Below are 24,286 nucleotides of genomic sequence, written 5' to 3' on the forward strand. Positions count from 1 at the left end.
GAAACTCAGCTAACGGATAGAATTTGATTAAATAACGATATTGAAGAGACAAAAAAAAAAAATATATATATATATAAAGAGGAGAAAAGTTATTACAATACAGTTTCCTTCTTTTTAATACGAAATAAAAAGATAATTGCTTCATATACGCGCGTTAGCCACGAAAATACAACCAAATATTAAACGAACTTTAAATCATTCATGTTTACGTAACACTTTTTTATTTTGTTAGACCCATAGAATATACATATAAAATATGTCTCTTAAACTCTCGGACACACTGTATAACTGTATTAAAACAAAATTTCATAAAATTTCATTTGTCGAAATCTGCGATTATCCACGGTATTCCATCACGCTCCTAAAACGCGAATATTTCATATAACATTATCCACACGTGTGATTTTAATTGGTGGTAATAATAATTATTCTAGCTAGGTTCTATGTCATAATATTTTCCGATATATCTCTCCGTTGCCATTGAATTCGATCAAATTGATAAAATCCATGAACCGCCTGCATCCCTAGGTTCCTCGTCAAATTAAATATTTCACGCGCTCGCGCGTATACATCACGACTGCGCGTGAAACCGCGAATGCGGGCAAAAAGAAAGAAGACACACCGCTAATTTCCCGATAAACAATTTGCACGCTGATTCGTTCGTCGCGTTCGTCAGAATTCGTCTGTGTTTACATCAGTGTTTCACGTTCTACGACGAAATTTCGTATGGTACTGGAATTGTAGGTGAAAGGGCATTTACACTTTGGCTACGATTAATTATCAGTTGGTGCGAATTACGACCGTGTTTGTTTCATTTAGAACGAAACGCGGCCTATTCGCGGAAAAATGTCCGGTGAAGAAATTCAAAGCACGATTTAAGTGACACGAGCAAGAGAAAATTGGACCGCGTGAATGGAGCTTAATTACGGCATTTTAAGAACTTTACTTGACACGCGACGTGTGTCTCTGTTGAAAGACGTTACGCTTAAATGGCTAATTAATTTCGTTAATTATGTATTACATAGCGGTGTGATATTTAAGTCATATTTTCTATCTTTTTTAGAAGAATAATTTTAATAGTTAATATATTACGAACTATTTTTTGATTTGATTTTTGGATTACATACGCTACATTGACTAACAAACATCTGAACTAATATTGTTTCTCATAAAATATTGCGCATTTGTCGAAATTACATTTTTGAATCTACCAGGATAGTCCCTTCTTTAATTATCTTATATTAATATATTTTTTTTTATAGCTACTATATTTCTTTAAAAGATGAGAAAATATAGTTTTCACTTGTAGGTACAAGTTTTTCATTTTTCTGATAAGTATGTAGATAGGTACTTTCAAATTTTTAATATGATAATTATTTTGGAATAATTATTTATTAATGCATTACATATATAAATGTTATATTTAGGTAATTATTCATTGCATTATTCTAATGAACACAAAATTTATCCTCGAAATATTTTATTATTTAGCTATCAAATAAAGTAATTGTCTCTCTAACTATTTATTTGAATGCATGTTTTATGAACTGAGTCCTGGAATAGATCCTAATTCCATCATGTCAATTGCGTTAGAAATATAAACTTCTGTATTTGAAATGAGAACATTTTCTGAAAGCGTTACTGTACCCTTACGTTGTAAAATAATTTGCATCTACTGTTTATGAGTAAAATAAATACAAATAGTATCTAACATCTAACAACTAAGAGTATTTAGTATTTTCAATTATTTTATTTAAAGGTATCAATTAAAGTGAGAAATTATTTTACCTAATTTTTACTAATACAAAGTTACTTTTAAAAACATCAGCACTATATCATTAGAAATGATTATTTATTTCGATAAAAATCTACTCAAACCCAAGTTTGTCGCGTATTTTTCTCCACGTATATTCACTTTTTACCTTATCCACGTCTCACATATTTTGTTATACCTCACATTCGTTCTCAGACTCGTATCTCCAATTAACCGTCAAAATACGTTTCACCGGGTCTCAATTAATAATTAATATAGAAGCACGCCTGATAATTAATATGTCTAACAATGAATAATTAATGCATAAACATGGCTAATGATAATTAATATACAAGCACGAAAAAGCCTGGCTTCTCGAATCAGTTGTTCTGCTAATTAACCCTGCATGATGTTAAAGCAGCGCCTAATTAGCAATGCGTACCTTTTCTGAATCGGTGTCCGAATATACACGACCCGGTCGATATTCCGGCGGCAAATACGCTCGAGCAGTTTCGGGCGGTGCAAGTTGCAGCAAAACTCTACCACGTGGTGTCAACTCCAATGTATGGGGAGTCACCACCGGTCCAGCTCTCGAACCACCCACCACGCCACCGTCTGTAACAGATTTTCATGGAAATTATAGCGTTACCACGAGAGAGTAGATATTCTGCCCAACTATGTGCAAGGCAGTATCTATTAAACAAGCAATTTTGTGGCAAATTAACGTTAGCGTTTAAAAGTTATCATGTTCATTAAGTTCTGTCTAAATATAATGGTCATTAAGAACAAATGTACTAACAATGTATTTTAAAATTATTTATATTCGTAATTTATATCATTCGATGAACAGCTGTTCAATTCAATTCTCTTTTAGACAGTTATCTATCAAATTAAACGTAGATTATACTTGAAACAATAAATATTATTATTACTATTATATATATATATGTATTATAAATATTATTATATTACACAATAACATTATTTATTAATTAAATATATTTATTTGCAAACATAAAATACAGCAGATCAAACGAAACAAATCCATTTGCATATCTACAAAAACCGAGTAACTTCTCTGAATGTGATAAATCCCAAAAAGATTATTTGTCATAACTGACACAATTTTTGCAGAATTATGACTCCAATTGTAAATGGGAACAGCGAAAGCAATTCGTTCGAACAATTTGTCGAAATTGAGGAAGTTGTTGGGGAAAAATTAAGGAAATCTTAAGAAACTCTTTCGTTCAGTCGATTCCAGCAATTTTATCCTTCATTGCTACCGCTATAATCCTGTTCCTTTGATTTGCTGCCTCTATTTCCGTCATCTCGAATCCAATCTAACTCCGGTACGTCTAATTTCTGGCTGATTCAACCGGTAAAATTGCGAATTTGCATTTACAGTCGGGTTCGACCACTGATCGATACTGCCCGATTTGTTGCTTCGAAATTTTCTTATGCTACTTCCCGACAATTTCTGTGTAATAGAAATGTTAATTATTTTTATGAAACTTCTTGGAAATACAAATTGAATTTTTGTAAATTTGCACGATATGATGCAAAAAATAGACGGTGTATGATATTTTATTTTATGTTTACGAATAATATTTTGATTAAGTTCATGCAAAATTATAATAAAGAGTTTATGTTGCCGAGAGTATTGTCGTTTGATAACATGTCTATATTTCCTAATATGACAGACACGTAATGCTTATTGCATGATGTTTTGGAATATAAAATTTATACGACTGAAATATAAAGCATTGACACAATACAGAGACAATTCTTTTAGAAATTGTACCACCTTCCATTTTATTACTTTGATATTTTTACAACCCGAATATCTTAAGTTTACTCGTAGCTTTTATCCTTCTTTATATTTGGAATATTTATTATTACGCTAAAATATTTTATAAGTTATACTATATAGCGAATAATATAAACAACGCGTAGGTTTTTTAAAATTATTATTCCTGCGACTGTCACACAGGAATTGGCAAGTGCATGCACTCAAAGAGCTATCTCACATTTAAAAAATTCACACATAGAGCTTTTTTATATTTGGAAAACTCATATATTTAGGGCAGTAAAATATTTGCAATTTTGACAGCATCTGAACAATATTGCGTATTAATTAAATAATTTGGTATTTTTCTATATTCTTAACGTCTGTCATCTAATCAGATTAATTGTACAGTCATAAAACAGGTAAAGTATTTTTATATTTCACATTTCACAATTTCACAGAATTTCTATTTCATAGAAGCAGTTTATGGATTTATATTTTATTTAAACTATTAATGAATGCAAAATCACATAAGTATAAGTACTTATATTTATATTAAAAAATCCACTGTATTTAGAAATTTATAATTATGATTAATAGCTTGTGATAATAAATGGTTCAATTATCAGTTTTCCATATTTTCTAGGCTTTCCTATTAACAGTTGAAAAATGTAGAATCGTTTTTACGAATCGGTCGCGATATATTAAAGATACCTAAAATTTCCCGTTTCTTTCCAACGATCAATTAAATCTTAATGTACGTTCTGGACTTAATCGCTCTTTATTAACGCGTTCTCTATTGCGTGGACTGCCAATAATCGTAAAATTTATTATCACATATTCATTTAAAAGTATCGATTCTTATAAAGTATATCCTATATCCTTCAATTTGATACTAAAATGAAAGCCAGAGCAACACCTCTGTTAATAAAAATCGACGTTTGCTATATTTTGAAAAATATTGTACGCTTTTAGTTAAAAAAAAACGAACGTTTTTTTATATTTTCGAGGGACATTGTACTTCTCTTTTTACAGCAGTACATGTACTTTTTAGTTTTATTTTCCATTTACTTAAAAAAAAAAAAATGTTACAAAATATCGGAGTCAATCACTGTATCCGAAAGTTTTGAATCGAAACCTCTGCTGGAATACCGATAGCTGGCCACTTTGGCCAGAATTTGACCATTTAAAATAAAAAATTCCATTTTATTCCTGAGCCGGAATCTAGTGCCTAAAATTTGACTTGAAATTTTCTTTAATTTTAATGATCGCAGTGATCGCAGTTATTTGAGGAAGAAATAAATTTTCTTTGTAAGAAGATCAATTTTCAACGTTTCTAAAAAACAAAAAAAAAGAAAAAAGATTGATTGTTGAGAAACATGTAAGATGACAACATAGACAACATATTTCCCTGACGAAGGAAGATTTCAAAATTTTGTTTTCGATCATATTTTGTGATATTTATTTAAAAAATCTTGCGCACTGAAGCTTCTTTTTCACCTCGCTTCAATATTTTTTACGTAAAATAAACATGAACATATTTGATGCATGCAAACATATTTTTTTTTTTTTATTATTTAATTTGTACTTTACAATTTGTCCAGCTGGATATTCGGTAAATTTTTCTAGCTTTATTCCTAATTAACATGTGGATGGCTACCTTCAGCGGGGTACCATCTTCGAATATGCAAATATAGCGTCATTATATTATATTTATTCTTTAAGCCATTTATAGCACTGTGACGAGACTTGACTATTAAATCTGAAACAAATCTGAAGATATATATAGAAATTACAAGGTATTTAAGTATATTTCACAGACACCGCAAAAGTATAAAAGCAGTCAATTATCCACTACATTAATAAATCTCGATATTCAGTGGGACACCTTTAACGCTTACATACAATTCACATTGTATATTAACTCTGTGTAAGTCACGTGTAACATATGTTTACAGTAAATATCCCGCAACATTTACATACACCTCCAGATTAGTTTCCAATTTTACCAATATCGTTCATGATAATTGCGTCTCGTTACAATGCTAATGAAATTCCTGTACGTTTTACATAACACATACGCAATATATATACACGAAATTTTCCCCAAAAGTTAAATACGCAGCTGGATGAATCGAATACGAAAGGCCGCTGGTTGTTCCGCTCGTTTTCGCCAACTACTATTCGGACGAACGATTCGTGCAGGAGTGGCATCTGTCCTTTAACCATTGCTGTAAATCCAGTATAATTCGCCATTCAACCGTTAATTTCGCGGGTGTCACGGACATCAACAGACTAACGATCACTGAAGCGTCTTGACACAGCGAACATTCTCCCCTAGCTATGACCTAGTAATTTGAGCATTCATTTCTGCCTAGCCAGAAAATACTTTCCGCCCCGAGAAATTCCGAGGAAATTAAGCGCGCCTCACGGGTCAGAAATAACGACGAAAACCGGCTTTCTGTTTGCAACTTAAAACTTAAACTCCATCGAATCCGGGATGATCACTAAAGTTTCCAGCGACGGAGTTTCCGATCGGTTCAAGCTTTGCGATTTAATGTCGCCGCGACTAGGGTTAATTTTCGTTCGATTCTGATGGCCTTGAATTCTTTATTGGTTCCTTCGGCTTGAATAATTGCGAACAAAGTTTGATAGCGAAAGATGGGATACTATTTGGTAGATTGTTCCCTGGTGGAATGCGGTCAGTTTCTCCGCAAATTTCCAACGATCGAATCGGATCGATCATTCTCCAAGGATTGGTGAAAACAAATATTATATTGTAATTAATAAATAAGTTTGATAGCAAAAGATGGAGTGTGACAAGTTTCTCTGCAGGTTTCAAAGGACCTAATCGGATCGATCATTGTCCATAAATTCGTGAAAAGAAATATTAAATTAAAAAAAAGTGGTTTATATATGTCAAGGTTGTTAGATGTATGTATGTAAATACAAAGGAATGTGTGGATAAATTGTAAGGTAGAAAATATATATTTTAGAATACTAAAGTGTAAACACAAGTCGGAATATAATATGAGCTGATCCAGATCCGCACTCTAGCAGCGTTACCCTATGTCTGAAAACCCTGAAGCCATCGTTGCCTGTTTACTGTTTATGGTTTGCCTTCGACGCAGACTTTTGTCTATACGCTATCGATGGCTTCAATGCTTGAGAAAACTAAAAGACCAGATATAGAGTTTTCTTAGAAGTGATGATCACTTCAACAATATCATAAAAGATATAACTTAAAAAAAACGAAGCTGGCACCCCGCTGGGTAGCCACCCACATGCTATATTTATTTTTATTTTATTTTTTTTTCATCAATAAGATATAACACTTTACCAAATGTCCTTCAGGACAAATTGTAAAAAAATCAAAATAAAAATAAAAAAAAAACTTCAATATATTTAGATCATATACAGGTGATTTAAATGTAATTTATTATGTGCAAATATGGTTTTGAAAAATAATGAAAGTAATACGTCATGGAAATTAAAAATTTCTGTTTACGCTTCACAGACTAAATATTTTATTGGTAATCGTGTTTATTCAATGATCAGATATTTCTCTGCATCGAATATTTTTAAATTGCTTGGCGATAACGAGTGTTTTAAATCTTTTTTATTTTCTGTCGTAAGTATTTCTAAATATTGAATGACTTTTATCGAATAAACGATGACGATAATTGTCACTTAACGGATTTTTATTTTCTATCTGAAACTCTTCTCTCAATTCTTCAGATGATTGTAACTAATACGATCACAATTTTCTGATGGAAAAATTTATATTCTGAATGATAAATAAAAATTCATAAGTATGTAGTTCCACAGAAAGATCCAGTAATAGTAATCAGAACTATTTAAAATATATTGCCTATTATGTAATGTTTCAGTCTAAAATTTAAATTCTAAATATTTGCGACACTTCAAATTTGTTCGTTAATCCGAAAGGAGAACAAATCTACATTACGTTGCTCTCAATTAATAGGACACAACGTGTACATTCCTTGTTGTGCAATTTTTCCCTCTTGAGCCCTCTTGTCCGAGTAGTCGAATTCAATAAATTAGCAGAAAACACTGATCGTTGATGTGATTCTCGAAAGAATTAGAGCGATACGAGTTATCTTGCTTCCATCACTACTCAGAACATCTATCAACGTCCGGTTTTATAGCCATTGTTACGATGTTCCGTAGAGATACGTGTCAGACGTTTCTAATCGCCAATCTCTGTAAACGTGCCGACTAACCGCAAATTAAACCTTCCGGGAAAATAAAACGGCCGAATTACATGCTCTCACGGAACTCAAATACTGTTATTGTTGATTGTACGTAGTATATTTTTATGTCAGTATATATGGAGTGTATACTTTTTACCAAACAGCAATTTCAATATATATATAATATTTTTAAATAGAATATTTATCGTCTTTGTTTATGTCTTTCGTATAATGTATAAATATGAATGTTGATATATTTTTTGTCAAACAAATAATTTTATTAGATGCTTATTTTCAACACATTGTTTTCTTCGTATTTTTCTATTAAATATCATTTGTACATATTTTGTTTCTCAAAAAATCATAGAAATTAGTTATCAAAAAGTATATAAGTAATAGAATAATTTAATTACATCGAATTCCATTTAATAATAACGATTGAACAATGATTAAAAGTTATCCATAGTAATTGATGTCTTAAAAGTTTTAGGTCTTCATAATGGCGTTTTTTGTCTTAAGTCCTTATGATAGACTTTATAATTATTTAAAATGCACGTGTAATTTTCTTTACATTCAACCTGTAGTAGAAGGTGCTTTGTTATACAGAGCTTTTAGCGCGATTAAACTCGGTTTCGTACCATTCCATCACTTTATATGCTTCAATAATTTACTCAAATCTATTTTAGGTAAAAGCTCAATTTTTCTTTTTATCTATTTCTGCCTTTTAAGATAAAACGAAGAAGTAAGTTAAGCGTTAAAATGCTTTGAGATTCATAGCTCTACCTATTTCTTCCTATCTTTACACGTTTTCTGTTATCAATTCTTCTATATCTTAGATCTAAACAATAAAAATATCAAATAATAATAACAATAAATCTTAAAATAGTCTTCGATTTTTTATGTCTCAGTCTTACTTTCATTTTCACATTAAGAGCCGCTTTTAATGTTACTGAAAAAAATCTTTAGTACAAGTTTTTTTTTTATTTTATTTTGGTTTTTTTACAATTTGTCCTTATGGACATTTGGTAAAGTGTTATATCTTATTGGTGAAAAAAAAAAAATAAAATAAAAATAAATATAGCATGTGGGTGACTACCACCCCCAGCGGGGTGCCAGCTTCGTTTTTTCTAAGTTATATCTTTTATGTTAGTACAAAAGTGAGACCAAAAATCAGCCATATCGGTAACAGTTATTTTCCAACAATGGAAAAATATGATTCGGATGAGAATGTCTCGAAGACTTTGTGATTACTCAAAAGGTTTAATAACCAAACATCCTAGTTGATACAGCACGAATAAAATAAATAATAGAAACAAAAAATACTTATTCCATATCATATTAATACATATTCATTATTCATCGTACAACTGTATAAAATCTAATAAACAAAGTATAGTACACTCCATATCACTTGAATCATCGAACTATCCTGTTTAATTAAAGATCCCTTTTCGTTTGATCTTGATACGACATTCCATTACCGAGATATCACAATAAGGGGAGTACCGTAATTCTTAACGCTTTACTCCGTTCTCTCACTCGCATCATCGTACCTCTCACAAGTACGCCTTCCCTGACCTGCCTTATGTTCACTATCTGCGCGCTGGTCACTGACAGACGCTGAGTCAGTGGTTTTTTTTTTTACTTCTACTATTACTACTACTATCCAACCGCGACGTACGCATTTCCAAGAAGAAAAGTGGGTCAAGGCGTTTCCTGGAATTTCGACCGCCATTCAGCATGCTCTGCATATTAAATGTTACGCTTCGAAATCTTACATCTGCACAACCAATTAGGATATTACAGTCAAATAAAATCTGTATCCAATGGCAGGCGCTGATTTATCTTTCGAATAGGTTCACTTTCGAAATTAATTAGTTACGATGGGGCGTGTTCGTTTGAAGTGGATTTAACTCCTTCGTGATAAATTGCGTTTCTGACGTGTCATTTCGTAGACGTTCATTACTAATGACAGTTGCTTAACTATTTGGTGGAAAATGATGTATCTGACATGTTATGTGACACGCGTGCCGAAACGTGCATTGAGGTATGAGAGATGTCATTTGATGGTAAATAACTTTTAATGAACTTCTAAAATAACTTAAATAACTTTTGTTATTGGCGAAATGTAATTCAGCTTTGAGACGATGCAGGTAATTTGTTTCTTCTTTTTCTCTATTTTTCAGACATTATAAATAATTATTTTTTGACTATTGTTTGATGGATTAGAGATTTCGATAAAGCACGATTAGGATTTAATTTGGATCTTAAAATAGGCTTGAAGATTTTGGAATTGCAAGTTGTTTTTGTAATTTTATCGGATGTAAATTTATTGTAAATATACGGTCAGAAGAAACGTTAAAATTGTATTAAAGGATCAAAATATAAATATATCGGCAAAAGAAAGTAATTGTAAGTCTTACGTGGAACTGCACAACTATGCAAATTGAAACTAATTACATTACAATGTGACGCAAGCAATATGTCAGAATACATTGCGCCAGATGTGAAACGGTTTAATTATGCAGCTAGACATGTGCATGGATTGAAAATGATAGTTAAAAGTACCTCAAAATATTTTTTTAAAATATATGTAATATTCAAGAATATCTTTTACATATGTAATGATAAGAAATATAATAAATAATATACTATGCAAGCTACTTTATACAGAGATTTTACACAACGTTTGAGTATCAAATATATATGTATTTTGGTAAACGTATCGCCAAAAATACATATTATTGAAAAATAAACAATTATAATTAACAAACTTGTCAACATATTATTTGTTGCATAGAAGTTATACCGTTAATTGGTAAAATGGTTATTAACTTAATTATAGCTCTCAGGTATCTAACGTTTAGAACAATTTGAAAACTAACTTTCCCCTAATCATAATTTTAAAACTATCAAAAAAATTATGCAGCGTGGATGTGAGCTTTACGACATCGTATTTCTATGAAAACTTTCGTAAGCAAATTTTTGATAGTAAAATACGATGCGTTTTCGACGACCGATAAAGCGTGTTCTCGTTTAAAATTCAGTCCTTTGAAATAAAAAACGTACAGGACTTTTACTAATCATTTTTACTACCTGATTAAACGTTCTAATATTTGTTTCTACATTTGTTTCTTGATGCAGTGATTACAAATATAGATAACAAATATTGGTAAATTAGATATAAGATAACAGATCAGTACATAAATTCCTCTATAGTTTAAGCTATAACAAAACAACAGCGAAATTAAAGTATAGATTTATTTCGATCTTACAATCTGATTACTATCGTTCTGTACAATTTCTCCTCTCATTTTGATGGCAGCTTTTTAATTCAATTTCTAATTGACGTCAAACTTTTACAAATCACTTCTTTTAGATAAGTTCACGAAGCCGTGTAAAAAATGATGGACTGGCAGGAGACAGATTATGTATACATATCATTATCTCTTGTTTACAAAATTTTAGTGATAGCAAAGGGGTAGACTTTAAATAAGATGTAACGTGTTTGACAACAAATTACTTAAAGCGGTATATTTTCGATGTACTTTCATCTTACAGCACAGATTTTTCTCTGTGTTGGGTGTATAACACGTAAATAAAGAAAGGAAGCTTCGTATTAAATCCTTCGAGTATGAAAGCAATAATTTAACGATACAATGTTATATACTATAGACTAATGCATAATAATATACATGTATTAAATAATTAATCGAACGAAAACAAGGGATTATAAGGATTGAACTGTATATTAATTACAGGGTAATTGTTAGGTAACAAATATTTAATATTTTTAACAAATCGTTGTTATTAAGTATAATAAAACGATTCGCTAGTCGAATTAAATTTGAACTCACAAATGCACGGGAAACCAAACCGAACTGAATAACGTTGCAAACGCACGGCTGCAAATCAATTTCTCAAAGTTCACAGTGACACAAATATTTCTGTTCCGCGCATAATTATTACTTCGCATCGTTCTCGCATACCCATACAGAAATCAGACGTTCTCGTTGCTTTTCTACTGGGAGGAGAGAAAGCTCTCGCAGCTTCTACATGCGCTGGCTTCGCGGTTACAAAAGAATACCGAAACGTACGACTTTTCAAACGAAGAAAGGCAAACACGAGTCGTCAGCTGCCTTTGAGAATCTGCGAGCTGTTCTGTGGCTCGTTAAATTCCACCAGCGAGATTAAAACTTCAACACCCTTCTTCCATCGCCAAGACCCATGCATCGGAAAAGAATTAATTTAAAAGCAGGGTCTTTTTCGTGAAAGACAGCATTTTCCCATTGTTACAGGCGAGATCCTTTCTTTGGAAAGGACGAAACGCATTTATGCGTCTTTTCATCTATCACGCGAAAGTGCAGTTAATTGATAATATTCTGTCGTGTGTCAAGATTTAACGTCGTACGTACGTTTTTATCTCTGTTAAATCTTATTATTTCTTGATAATGGATTTATTATAACAGATAATCGAACATTAAATGCGAAAATTAATATGAAAGTATATAGCATGTCCTGTAGGTAGTGGTAGAGCTGGAGGTGATTCTACGCGAGGAAATAAGTCGGAAATATAAAGCGTTCCCAAGAAAATCGAGTTTGGAAAGTCAAGTAAAAAGTGTGCATTTATTAAAGATTAAATATTAATTACAAAGGTAAATAACTTGAAAGCAATATAGTTTTGAGCGATGATTAAATACAAATTTATGAAATAAGTAACTTGGAAGTAATAGCAGCTGAGCAAATTTAAAAAAAACAGTTTAGTAAAATACAAGGAATTGCAGTATATGAAAACAAATCTTCTGCAGGAAATGAGAGCTTGAGCTATGTGAATGTTTAGAATACGTATGGGTACATTCTAGGAGGAAAAAGGGGGATAGAAGCTTCACAGCAAAAAAATATCCTTCTGAAATACTACAAAAGAGAATGATAGAAAATATGTTAAAAATTTATTCGATAGAATTCTCGAAAGAAACATTGCTATTTAACGCAACAAAAGAAGCCCATGTAAGATATTAATCACTTCAAGTATTTTCATAACATAATTTATCACAAGAGGATCATATAAATAATAGTCAATTCTAAAGAATCTTTTCTCAACTTTTTAATGGATGGAGTTAGTATATATATATTACTGTTTATAAAAATGCTTCTAAAATATATATATATGAATTAATGGTAAATTAATGATCAGAAACAGCGCTATCTTTTTGATCATTATCAATCAACACGCAATATGTACATTTTTGTGTAAACGATTTAGTACTTAACGAAACTTCATCGATCCCATTTTCCACTATCTGCTCATTTATTTTCATCCCACACTTGAACTCAATTTGCATTAATAAAGCATATGTAAATGTTACAATAGCTATACAAGTTTATCTACGTCTTCTGTAGTCATCGTACAAAATGAAGAGGATAGCACGGACGACGACAGAAGCGATCAGGAAGCGACAGGATCAAGATTATTTTCGAGATTCATCGGGATACCGGTACTACGGCCATCTATTTCGTCGGCATATTCTCTTTGCGTGTCCACGTATACGTGTGTGGATTGCGTGGCCAGAGAGGAGAAAGATGAGGACGTATCTCGATGTGTTGTGTGTGCAGGCCTGGGCATTGATGGATAGTCTTCTAAAGCTCTTTCTCTCTGTCTCTCTTTCTCCCTCTTTCTCTCTCTCCTTCTACCTATTCGCCCTATTAAACGCTATCTACTCCATTGACCATTCGAAATCAACCCCTCTCCGTACATTCCATTTTCACCCCTTTAGAACCGCCACCATTCCGAATTCGAGGGTTTCGGCAGACATGTCGTAGCTCACAGCTAATTTGCCATTCCAGTGGACGTCGGTGTGCACTTGCAGCCGACAGAAGGTTGAATAATAAAGACGTGTTTACGAGGGAAAGGATCTCTCTTTCCAGAGAGCGGAATTTTCATTCGAGGCAGCCGACTCGACGGATCACGCCTCGATCGAGAAAAGTAAAGTAAAAGAGGAGCTATGATACAGCATCCAACGTTCAACTGGAAAACGAGTTTAAACGAACGATGTGGAAGTTTTCTAGATAGATAGACCACTCCGCGATCGAGTGTGCCGGCTGTGAAATAAAAAAAGTCGCGAAGACGAGACTTGGAAAGCAGGCCGAGTCTCTTTGAGATTTTTTTTTAGTACGAGAGAGGTTAAGATGAAACTTGTGTGGATTTTTTTCTCGGATACGTAATGAGATACGCGGAGACCTGGATTTGACAAACACGGTGCTTTAGACTCGATCTTAAGAATCGTTTGAATTTTATCTTTGTGTTTGTTTTTTTCTTTCTTTTTTTTTAGTTAAACGTACACATGTAATTTGTTCGTGTATTCAAATTTTTGAAGGTTTTTTTTTTGGTTTATTTGCGAACAGGAATGGATCGAAAGTATTTGATATCTTTTTCTTGTTAGTTTCTTATTTCTACGAAGACTTTATTTCACTGTACATATTTGTAAGAAAAAGCACTGTTATGTAAATATTATATTTCATTTGATATTTAATTAATTAATCAATGGAACAAAATGTAGCTTTATCGTTTGGAACAATGTTTCATCTAAAAAGAATATAAATCCTCCTCTTTACTAATTTACTGAAGGTTATTATAGGTTAAATATGAAGTAAAAGACGCAACGTAATACCTTGCACCCATTGTCTCTTAATTAATAATTATAATGAACTTTATTAATATATTTTTCATATAATTTTTATATATTTTAGATTTATGTAACTCTTATAGATAATACCGATTTTTGCATCTACAGCAATAGATAAATATTTAGTTTCTCAATATGTTAATTAACATTCTTTGGAATATTTCTGCACGTTCCTTCCAGCGTAAAATATTTCAATAGAATGTAACTATCAAAATGTTTCCACCCATTTATAAATTTATCCCTTTCCACAAATTTTTTCCTTAAATTCACAGTTAATGCAAATGAATCTTCCATCCGTCCAGAACGCAGAACGCTTTTGTAGCATTAATAATTGAAATTAAATAAAATTATAAAAGCATGAAAGAATCGTAAAAAGGAATTCTACTCTTTGTCTCTCGCAGCACAAATGAATTTTTTAAATGAAATTTCGCCATGTAACAGCAAAGTAGAAGCACCAAACCAGATTACAATTTCACTTTCCTATGTGAATTATGAATTATGAATGATACATATACTTATATCGTAAAATTACATAACATAGAAGCACATGGAGTTTGAATTTCATAGGTTCAGTGCACATCCTGCACGTAACCCTCGCATAATTTTCATCCTTCCATTAACAAAAATATTGCTTTTAGCAACATAGATGCATTGGATAAAATTTTTAGTTAACTATACTTTGTAAGTATTTGGACACTTTTGATAGTAGTGGTAACATTTGTTTAAAAATACTAAAGTTTAAATATTTGTAATTATTAATTTTTTTATTGTTCATTATCCATATTATTATTTTCCATAGTCCACTAGACTCGTTTATGTCAATGTCTAATTTATTTGACTATTCCAAACATTTAAAAAAGCTCAAGAAATTCCGAAAGACTTATCGAAGTCCATAATATATTATACAGTCAGTTTTTAAATAAAATATTTGCAAGAATTTTCAAGAAAAATAAAGATTCTCTTTGAAGAAATTTATGAGTGCATTATCAGAGTTAGAAAAATTATTTATATGAGTATAAAATTGAAATTTAACATGAAATGAAACATTTGTATCCTTCTTTATATTTCAGACTAAAGAACAATTTCAATTTTTCAAAAAATTAATTCTACACGTTCAACACTCAACGACATAGGATTACATTTTCTCGTCAGACAATTATCAGATTAAATACGATAAACAGTACAGTCAAAATATAATATAAGAACGTAAGCACGAACGAAATAAAAAGTATAAACGTTTGGAAAGGAAAGCGGAGGAAATGTTGCGAATTATCGGACGATTTGCTGAGAAATATTATAGAAATCCCGCGCATAAATACTTTCAAGAAATTCCTGATACTGACACGTTCCTTTCCGTTCTCGATGAAGCGGAAGAAAAATTTGCCCAGGGTGGTGCTTATTCTCAGGTTACTCGGCGTCTAGCCAACTCGGATGTCATTAGCATAATCGACCGGAATTTTGTAATCTCACTTTCAAAACTTTACTCGATAATGTCGAAGAAGGTATTTGATCCGCGTCACGGCTTGTGTTTGCATCCTTGATTATTATCCATTAATATTGATGACATTTTTATAGAACCTCTGAGACTTTTCTTTATTTATGCTAATCTGGTCATGCGATTCTTGTGGTCGATTAATTCTTAATCCTATGACTTTTTGAATATAATACAGCATTTTGAAATTACCAATTTGCAAGGCCGTAGAAAAATAGATTGAGAAAATTATGTGACGTCCGAATAGTTATAGTTATTGTTTTGTATCGTTTTGTATAGAAAAAAGACATGTTTCCAATTGATCACATACAGTATACTTACAATGGCGTGAAAAAGTTTTCGCCACTTTTTTACATGTTAGTATACGTAAAGAAATATACATAGTATTAGGTTGTCTGAAAAGTTTCTTTCGTTTCATAAGGTGATAATAGATGAGCAATAATTTCTATTTTATATTGTTTTATTGAATTAGGTATGATCCATTTCGTTCTATTTCTATTATTACATTCGTGCATAATTCAATAAACTAATATAAAACAAAAAACATTGTGCGTCTATTATTTCCTTATAAACGAAAGAAACATTTCGGACAACCTAATACATATATCGTGAACTATAGACCTTTTCAGCGACAACATATCCGCGATAGATTGTAATGTTTTGCCTCGTTTTCGATGAGAAATTATCAAAAAACGAATATTAATATTCCTATATTCATCGTGTTAAGTACACTTCATATTTTCTCAATAATAACGATAAGAATGATTGTCTTTATAATTCCTCTGTATAGTAGAAAATTAGTCTGCATCGAAAATCAAATGGAACTGTGCCACTCGCCAATATGACGTCTAATCATTTCCGAAAATCTTTTCAAACTTTGTTAAAGAATTATTCAATTATTCGATACCTTTCTTGAAGTTTTTGAGGAATTGAGTACCTTTTAGATGCGATACGTTTAATACTTAATAATCAACAGGATCGTATATGAAAAAGTCGTCTACATATCTGAATGTTTTTTATTTCTTTATTTATATAGTGTAGAGAAAAGTTCTGAAAACTTTTTCACGCCACTGTATGTATAAAACATGTACGTTGATTATTATGAAAATACAATAAATTATTTTGTTAATTGCAGTTGAAGGTAAGCTGTTTTAGCAGAATGACGCGCTAAATATAAAATATAAAATATGGATATACAAGACTGAAATATTATTGGTTACAGCACACAAAGATAAAAAAATAATTTACACCCTTACGTCGATCCTTTATATCCTGGCAGCAGGAATACGTTCGAATATATTGTACAATGCAGGTAGCATCATATGTTACATATGAAAATATATTATGCTGCAAAATGGTAATACTAACTTTGTATTTAAAGCTTAAAAATGTTCTCCTTTGAAAATTTTATTTGAAAAGATTGATGTAGCTACGTCACGAGTAATATTTCTGAAATCTATGCATTTATTGTAAATGAAAATATAGATATCGTTTTAATTATAGGAATTGCAAAAACAAGTGGTTATAACGAGATAGAAGATGGATAAATCTGTATGCTTTTCCTTTCTATAACGTATTTTACGTATCCAAATGTTATAAAGTACGTCAAAACTTTATCTTTAATAAACGACAAAAGGAGACAAGTACATTCTGTAAAGAGGCAGACAGCTTTCACATTTGAATTTCAATAAGTAAAAGTGTAGATTTGTGCTTTCATACGGTTGGAATTTCATTTCATAGGGGTGAACGCGAGAATAACTGACATTCCGCGAGAGACTTTAATTTGCATAACTCTCTTGTATAAGCCGAGGTTTACAAATGGAGATATATCAGTTTTAACGCTTATCAATCCTGAATTATGCGGGAAAAATTCTAGTAAACACGTGCAATATATCGTTAAAGTGGCTTGAAACTAATTAGTACGGTTATACACAGAGAACAGTCGAAACAGTGGACAAATAGCGCGCGACGATAAAAAATATTGCCTGTAGGAAATTTTGTAGCGTGAAATGTTTGAGAATGAAAAGAATTGCGAAATTAGATTAAAAAATATGATAAAAGAAGAAAGATATGAAAGCGAATAATGCCGCGAGATTAACTGTAAAACTTTGAAACGCGTCTTCGCTTGAAAGGAATTAATTGCTGCGAGTAAAAGCGAGATCTCAACTTCTTTCTGGTGTTCACGAGAGAATGAATAAAAATTACATTATTAAAAGCCATATTTTTCAAACTTATCCTGCATTTCTTAGCATCAATCTCATTTTACAAACGGGATGATGCTGGCCATTTCTAATTTGCTCTTATACTCATTAGGTGAACTGCTTTTTTCTTCTTCTGGACATTTCCACATTCCGAGAAAACTAAGTCGAGTGTCATTAGTGCGCAAAAAAAGCTTGTCGCGGGTAATCAACGAATTTTTTCAATTTTCGAGTGTCCCTTCGCTGTGTAATGAGATACTCATTTCCATTCGGGACGCGCACTTGCTCCAATTTTATGAAGGTTCGAAAACCTGTACGTACATAACACATATCCCTATATTAACCTAAACTAGCACTAGATCTATGCATATAAATAAAAGTATTGTAAAACGTTGATTAGTCAAATAAAGATCAATGAAATCGTATTTATTTTGTTACCAAAATCTGTTTGTTTTTCAATTGATTGTTTACAGTCGCATCAACCATTATAATAGCTTGTTAATGACTAAGTGGAAATCAAAAGTTGAACTCGATAATTCCTTGAGAAGATTAGTCCATTATAAAAATTTTGCTAACTCGTCCCTACGTTATGAAAGAATTTATTAATCGTGGTAACTTGTGATTCCTAAAATTTCGCTAACATTCATTCCATCGTAAAGAAAACCGCCCCGAACAAAGTTTCTTCATTTTCCCCGATTTTCAAATGCATTTTCAATTTTAGTTCCACCAGCCTGGCCCCAGAATTTCGCCAAACTTTAGTGCGCTATACCTTTAACAAGAAAACCCCATCAACGCGTATCTCCCCCAAGCCACGCCTTTAACTAAAAAACAAGTAGTGTTGAACAAGCCATTAAAATAGTGTCCGAATACCCTTCTTATCTGAGAAAGCTTTCGCTGAATTTCAGGACAGAACTCCCGGAGCCAGCAAATTAGTATCACTTTCAAGCTCGGAACGAGTCGGGGGTTGAAAATCCGCGGCGAACGTCGGGATTGATTGAACACGAGTCCTTTGTCGAGTCCATCTGGCCGACGAAAAACGGACAAGCCGACCTGAAAGCCAAGCGCCCCTCTAACGAAAGAGAATACGCGAAAATTAGAAAACCCCGTCGGCCAGAGTGACGCCTGGCCATTGACTGGCCAGCTCTGCTCGACGAGCAAATATTTAGCCACGGCGCGCGGATGGCAAACGACGAAATAAGGACGAGAAGCCATTAGGCCACTATCTTGCTTCCAGAGAAGCGAGAGAGACCTAGCCCTCTCCAATCCTCGAGCAAAGCCGGCGCCAAAGAGGTGAACGAGATGAGGCCACCTGGCTGCCGGCATACCGCTGTAAAATATGCTCCGCTTTACACGCGAGTCTCTTCCGTTCCTCTTCTTCCTCTCTCTCTTTTTTTCTTCCTTTTTCAGACTGCGTCTGCTATCGTGCAAAAGGTGGCGCGTATTATACTCTGGTAACGAGAGCAGAAAAGGTTTCAATGAAGGGGCCGATTGTTCAGCAGCAGGAAGTTAATCCCTGGACGTATGATTTAACTTCAGTCAAAAATGCACAATTTTCTTCTTGGAAAGCGGAATTGTTTCCTGGTTATACCAGAATAATATGTACGTAGAGTGCCGTGAATAATTATAAAGTGAAATTTTTATTTATAAATTCTTCGTGATATTAGAATTAGTATTGGAGTCTATTATTATTCACAGCATTATACAAGCTGGTAAAAAATAAGAGGAAGATATCGAATGGAATTTTTTTATATGACGCTATAGGTAAAAGAGGGAGATTCTAATAATGTTTAAAATATTTGTACAAGGAAGATCAATTACTCTACAAATGCACTTACTACAGACATTGTAGACATTGGAGTATTTAATACCTAATTTTTAGGGTCAAATGTTAATCTAAACACGTCGTTTTATAAAAATGTATGCATTCAATTAATTTAGCAAAAGTCACATACCCTGGAATAATTCACTTCTAAAATATTCAAACTGAAAATCTGGCATTATCCTGTAAGAGTTAGTTCTTGTTTCTCATCCAAGCGAAACGTCTATGTAAATATCTTCAGCACTAAAATTACCCTATGCCTTACGTCTGGTTAAAATGAGAATTTTTTCAAGAGAACAAATATTTTCGTTCGCCCTGGACAAACTAATTTTCCTCGTATTACAAGATCCCTCGGAGAAAAATGACATTAAAAGAGCCCGCAGGATGCTGGTGCGATCGTTAATGCGAAAGACGATTTTAAGCATGCCACTTCAGAGCGTAGAATCCGAGCGCGTTTCGAGGTAATTAATGGTCGAGATAGAACCAGCAGACACACAGAGATCCGTTACGAGTTGTACAGCTCGATAGATGAAGAGAGATCAAGAGCAAAACTCGAATCTGAAACGCAAAGTCTGTACCCGTTAGTAGACCGGTGAGTGATGTTACGAATTCGAGTTGCCATTATTGAGGCAACGGTCACTGAGTTCCAACACGACTACTCTTCATTGTAATTCGGGAACAATACAATGGTATCTATATAACCAAACAACGATTTATAAACCAGACTTGGATAAATTTTACTTGAAATAAAAATGAATGATAAGAACTTCAGATAATGAATCATTTTTACTGTATTATTATTTTCATTTGAGAAATAACACGCAACGAGTAATTCTATTTTGTGTTATGATCTAATAAATCATTTTTAGTTGATTTTCTATTTTAGTTAATTTTCTAAAGTGCAATAATAAATAATTTGGATTCTGATATTAATTGAAATTCTTAATGTCATACTTGAATATAGTTGAATTGTTTCACCGTGTATATAGCATTAGCTCGTGGAACTGTTTCAATTTTAATCGATCATCTTTGAGTATTACGTGCCTGAGATTGCCTGTACGAGACACTGAGGAAATCTGTATTTCTAACACAGTTAGCCATGATAGATAGCATAATAGAATCAGGAACTATTTCACGGATTATCTTAAGAGATATACGTAATACGTAATACGTATACGTAAAACGTACAATATTGTATATCACAAGAGATGTACATATTCGATTTTTAATTTAAAACTATTTACTTACTCAGGTAAAGTATATTATATATTACTACAATGCGAGATTCTTTTAATGTCTTTAGGGTTTTTAACTTAAATCTAATCTGTATAATAATAATTTCATTATGTATGTGTCATAATTTTAGCATTTTATAAGTAGCTTACAGCAAATAGGTTCAATTCTATTGTACAGTTCTATGATTATTATTTTCTATATCTTTCTACGATTTTCAGCTTTCTTCTAATCTAATTGATTCGTTAGAACTAAGAAAAGTAATTTTATAGTATACAAGCATTAAACGACAAATTTCAGATTTCTCAATTCTACTGAAATGTCGAATTTAAATACCGAAACTAAAAGAAAATTTATTCAATGAATATTCTCTTTCACTTGTTATAAATTTGATTATCAAATGAATTCCCTACTTTGCATAAATAAGACTCGATAAATAATCTTATAAAGCACAGTAATTTCTCAAAAATATTCCTCGCCTTCGGTTTCTAGTTGAGAAACTCTATTTCGTTCGATCAATCGGTAACTAACGACCACGGTTATTCTCACTCTACCAAATACTTTAATACAGTTAGTTCGTGTCAGAAATGCAAACTAATTTAGCCTTCGAACTTCGATATAGCTCGTCTTATCGTGAGAAATTATTGCCGGAATATATCTTACAGTTACGGTATAACATCCAAGTTTCTTCCCTCGTCTTGTACGAATTTAATTAACAATTGGGATGCAAATGACATCAATCCATAGATACTGTACGATTATTCGTAAGATGGGAACGAATCAAATTTCCATGCGAAAATTGCACCATTTGTTGATGGAAATTCTGCACTTGAAACATTGCACTATTCACACAATATGATTTAACATATAGCTCGTTGAATAAACTGAATAATTATTTGCAGGCTTAATTAAAACTAGCGATCAAGCATCAAATGTACATCAATACAAACAAAATATGAATATTTCCTTTTTTGACTTTAAACGACTTTTAATTTACATTTATTACAAACATCATTCTAAACGTACATTATCATTATTTAAACTAGATTAAATAGTAAAAAAAAAGCATCTTAGACAATGTTACATGTCGATTGTATTATTACAATAGAATACAAAGAGCATTCACATATTTTCATATCATTTTCGATGGTGGTGTAAGAATACTAACAATGAAAAGAATTAATATTATTATATATTTCTATGTTATTGGTTGTTAAATTGTTCATGTATTTCATCATTAATTATTAAAGGGAATTAAATCTGATTTACGAGTAGTGGTAAAAAATCATGGAAGTCAGAAGTTGACGAATAAAAGAACATCTCACACGAATAAGGACATCTATTTCTATACACGAACAAAAGTAATCTGCTTGAGAAATTGACTCTAAAAAAGCTTCGTTGTATGATTTATAGGAAAACAGAGCACGTTGTCTTCATTAATAATTCCATGCTACGAGTGTGGCTAAATTCACGAAGAATCAATACAGCGGAAACAGAAAGAGGGAGGACGGACAGACGAAGTTGAATCACCCTCGGCACGTGCCTCTTTTCGAAACTGATTTCTCCTTTATTCGAATTTCTGGTCACATATTTCGAGCCTCATTGGCATATTATAAAGTAACATTGATATCGGGCACGGGGTAGGGATCATAATTATGCATGGAAAGGAACTTGTTCCTAGAATTATTGTATAATTCTACTCGAGTCCTCACCCTCATTTCTCATTGTCAGTGTCACATTACTAAGAGTGACATGGAATTTATTTTCTTTCCTTATCATTGTTTTCAGTGAATATCAGGATAAATAAAATAATTTTTTTAATGACTCAACTTCAATGTATAAGATGCTTCGATACGTTTGTGAATTCTTTTAATGGTTTAATTTATTCTAAAATATGATAAAATAAGAAAATTCAAATGGAAAAGAGATTATTTTAAATACGTAAGTTTTGTATAATTATAAATTACTTCTTCTTTATAATAAGAAGGACTAATAAATGATATTATAATTTCTTAGATATTTCATGAAGAATGTGTCCGATGAAGAATCTTGATGTTAATTTTTTCAAATAGAATTTTAATTTAATGAACTTATAATATAGAAATTTACTTATATCTTTAGAATACACTTTGACTGGCACATAGGTATATTTAAATTGTAAGCATATCTGTTTGCTAGATGATTATCTATAATAAGCTATTATTTAAATTAAAAAATTATTTTCTCTGCCAGAATATTTCTTTATAGTACGTAAAACTGTAGCACATGAAGCTAGTTTTTAGAAAAGTTACATGAGATAATTGAATTTCCATATGTAGAGAGACAAATAAAAAAAGGTAGAGAAAGTATGGAAACATTTCTGGGATTTTTGTAGAATTTTACTCGAGATGCTTAATCTGTGTTTTTAACTGAACTCGTAAAATCGGAAAACACGTTATTCAGAGCATTTAATCAAGTTTCAAATTTACGTTGGCACACGTGCGTCATTTTCATCTTCATGGCCATTTCTTTTTTTTCTATTCTTGTGAGTCTGGATACCCCGCGTATATATATAAAATATTGCATCGAGATAACACGAAGTTGCACACCACGTTTTTTATTCACTTAGCACGTTCGATATTTCACGTGGTCGCCGCGTGCAAGAAAAATGTTTATTGGAAAACGTGAAAAATTGATATCCTGCACGGCAACTCTGGGAAGCTGTTAAAATTTAAAATACATCTCCGTGAAAAGCATGTTTCACGTCGAACTGAGAATATCCGAGATACGCGTGTATAAAATAAGAATATAAAGAAGGAAGTGATAAAAACTTTGATATATGTATCCATATAATTGTATGAGCGGAATATTGTGTTAAAATCAAAGCATATTTAAAAACACGAGTGAAATTATTCCACACAAAAATTAATAATAGGCTGCAAAATTTTATATAGTATTTATAGGGAGACCCATCTTCTAAATTATAGAAATAAGATACATAAAAATAAGAATTCGTATAAATATTCGTAATCCAATTATTAAATTACTTTAAAATACAACATTCGAGTATGAATCAGCAAAAATATAAAATTTGTATCGCTTATAAATTCAGATATAAAGAAATCTACA

At 32.0% G+C, this 24,286-nt stretch overlaps 1 protein-coding gene across 5 annotated transcripts in view; it reads right to left on the bottom strand.

Annotated features, from left to right (window-relative positions):
• LOC132910004 (uncharacterized) overlaps nt 1-24,286 on the bottom strand; it is a 124,147-nt gene that overhangs the window by 39,845 nt on the left and 60,016 nt on the right. For all 5 annotated transcript variants that reach the window (XM_060965350.1, XM_060965347.1, XM_060965349.1 and 2 more), the window contains one exon: nt 2,196-2,368. In XM_060965350.1, the coding sequence (XP_060821333.1) occupies nt 2,196-2,368 (173 nt within the window). The remainder of the gene's footprint in view (nt 1-2,195; nt 2,369-24,286) is intronic.

Source organism: Bombus pascuorum, chromosome 8 (genome assembly GCF_905332965.1).
Source record: "Bombus pascuorum chromosome 8, iyBomPasc1.1, whole genome shotgun sequence".
Taxonomy (NCBI): domain Eukaryota; kingdom Metazoa; phylum Arthropoda; class Insecta; order Hymenoptera; family Apidae; genus Bombus; species Bombus pascuorum.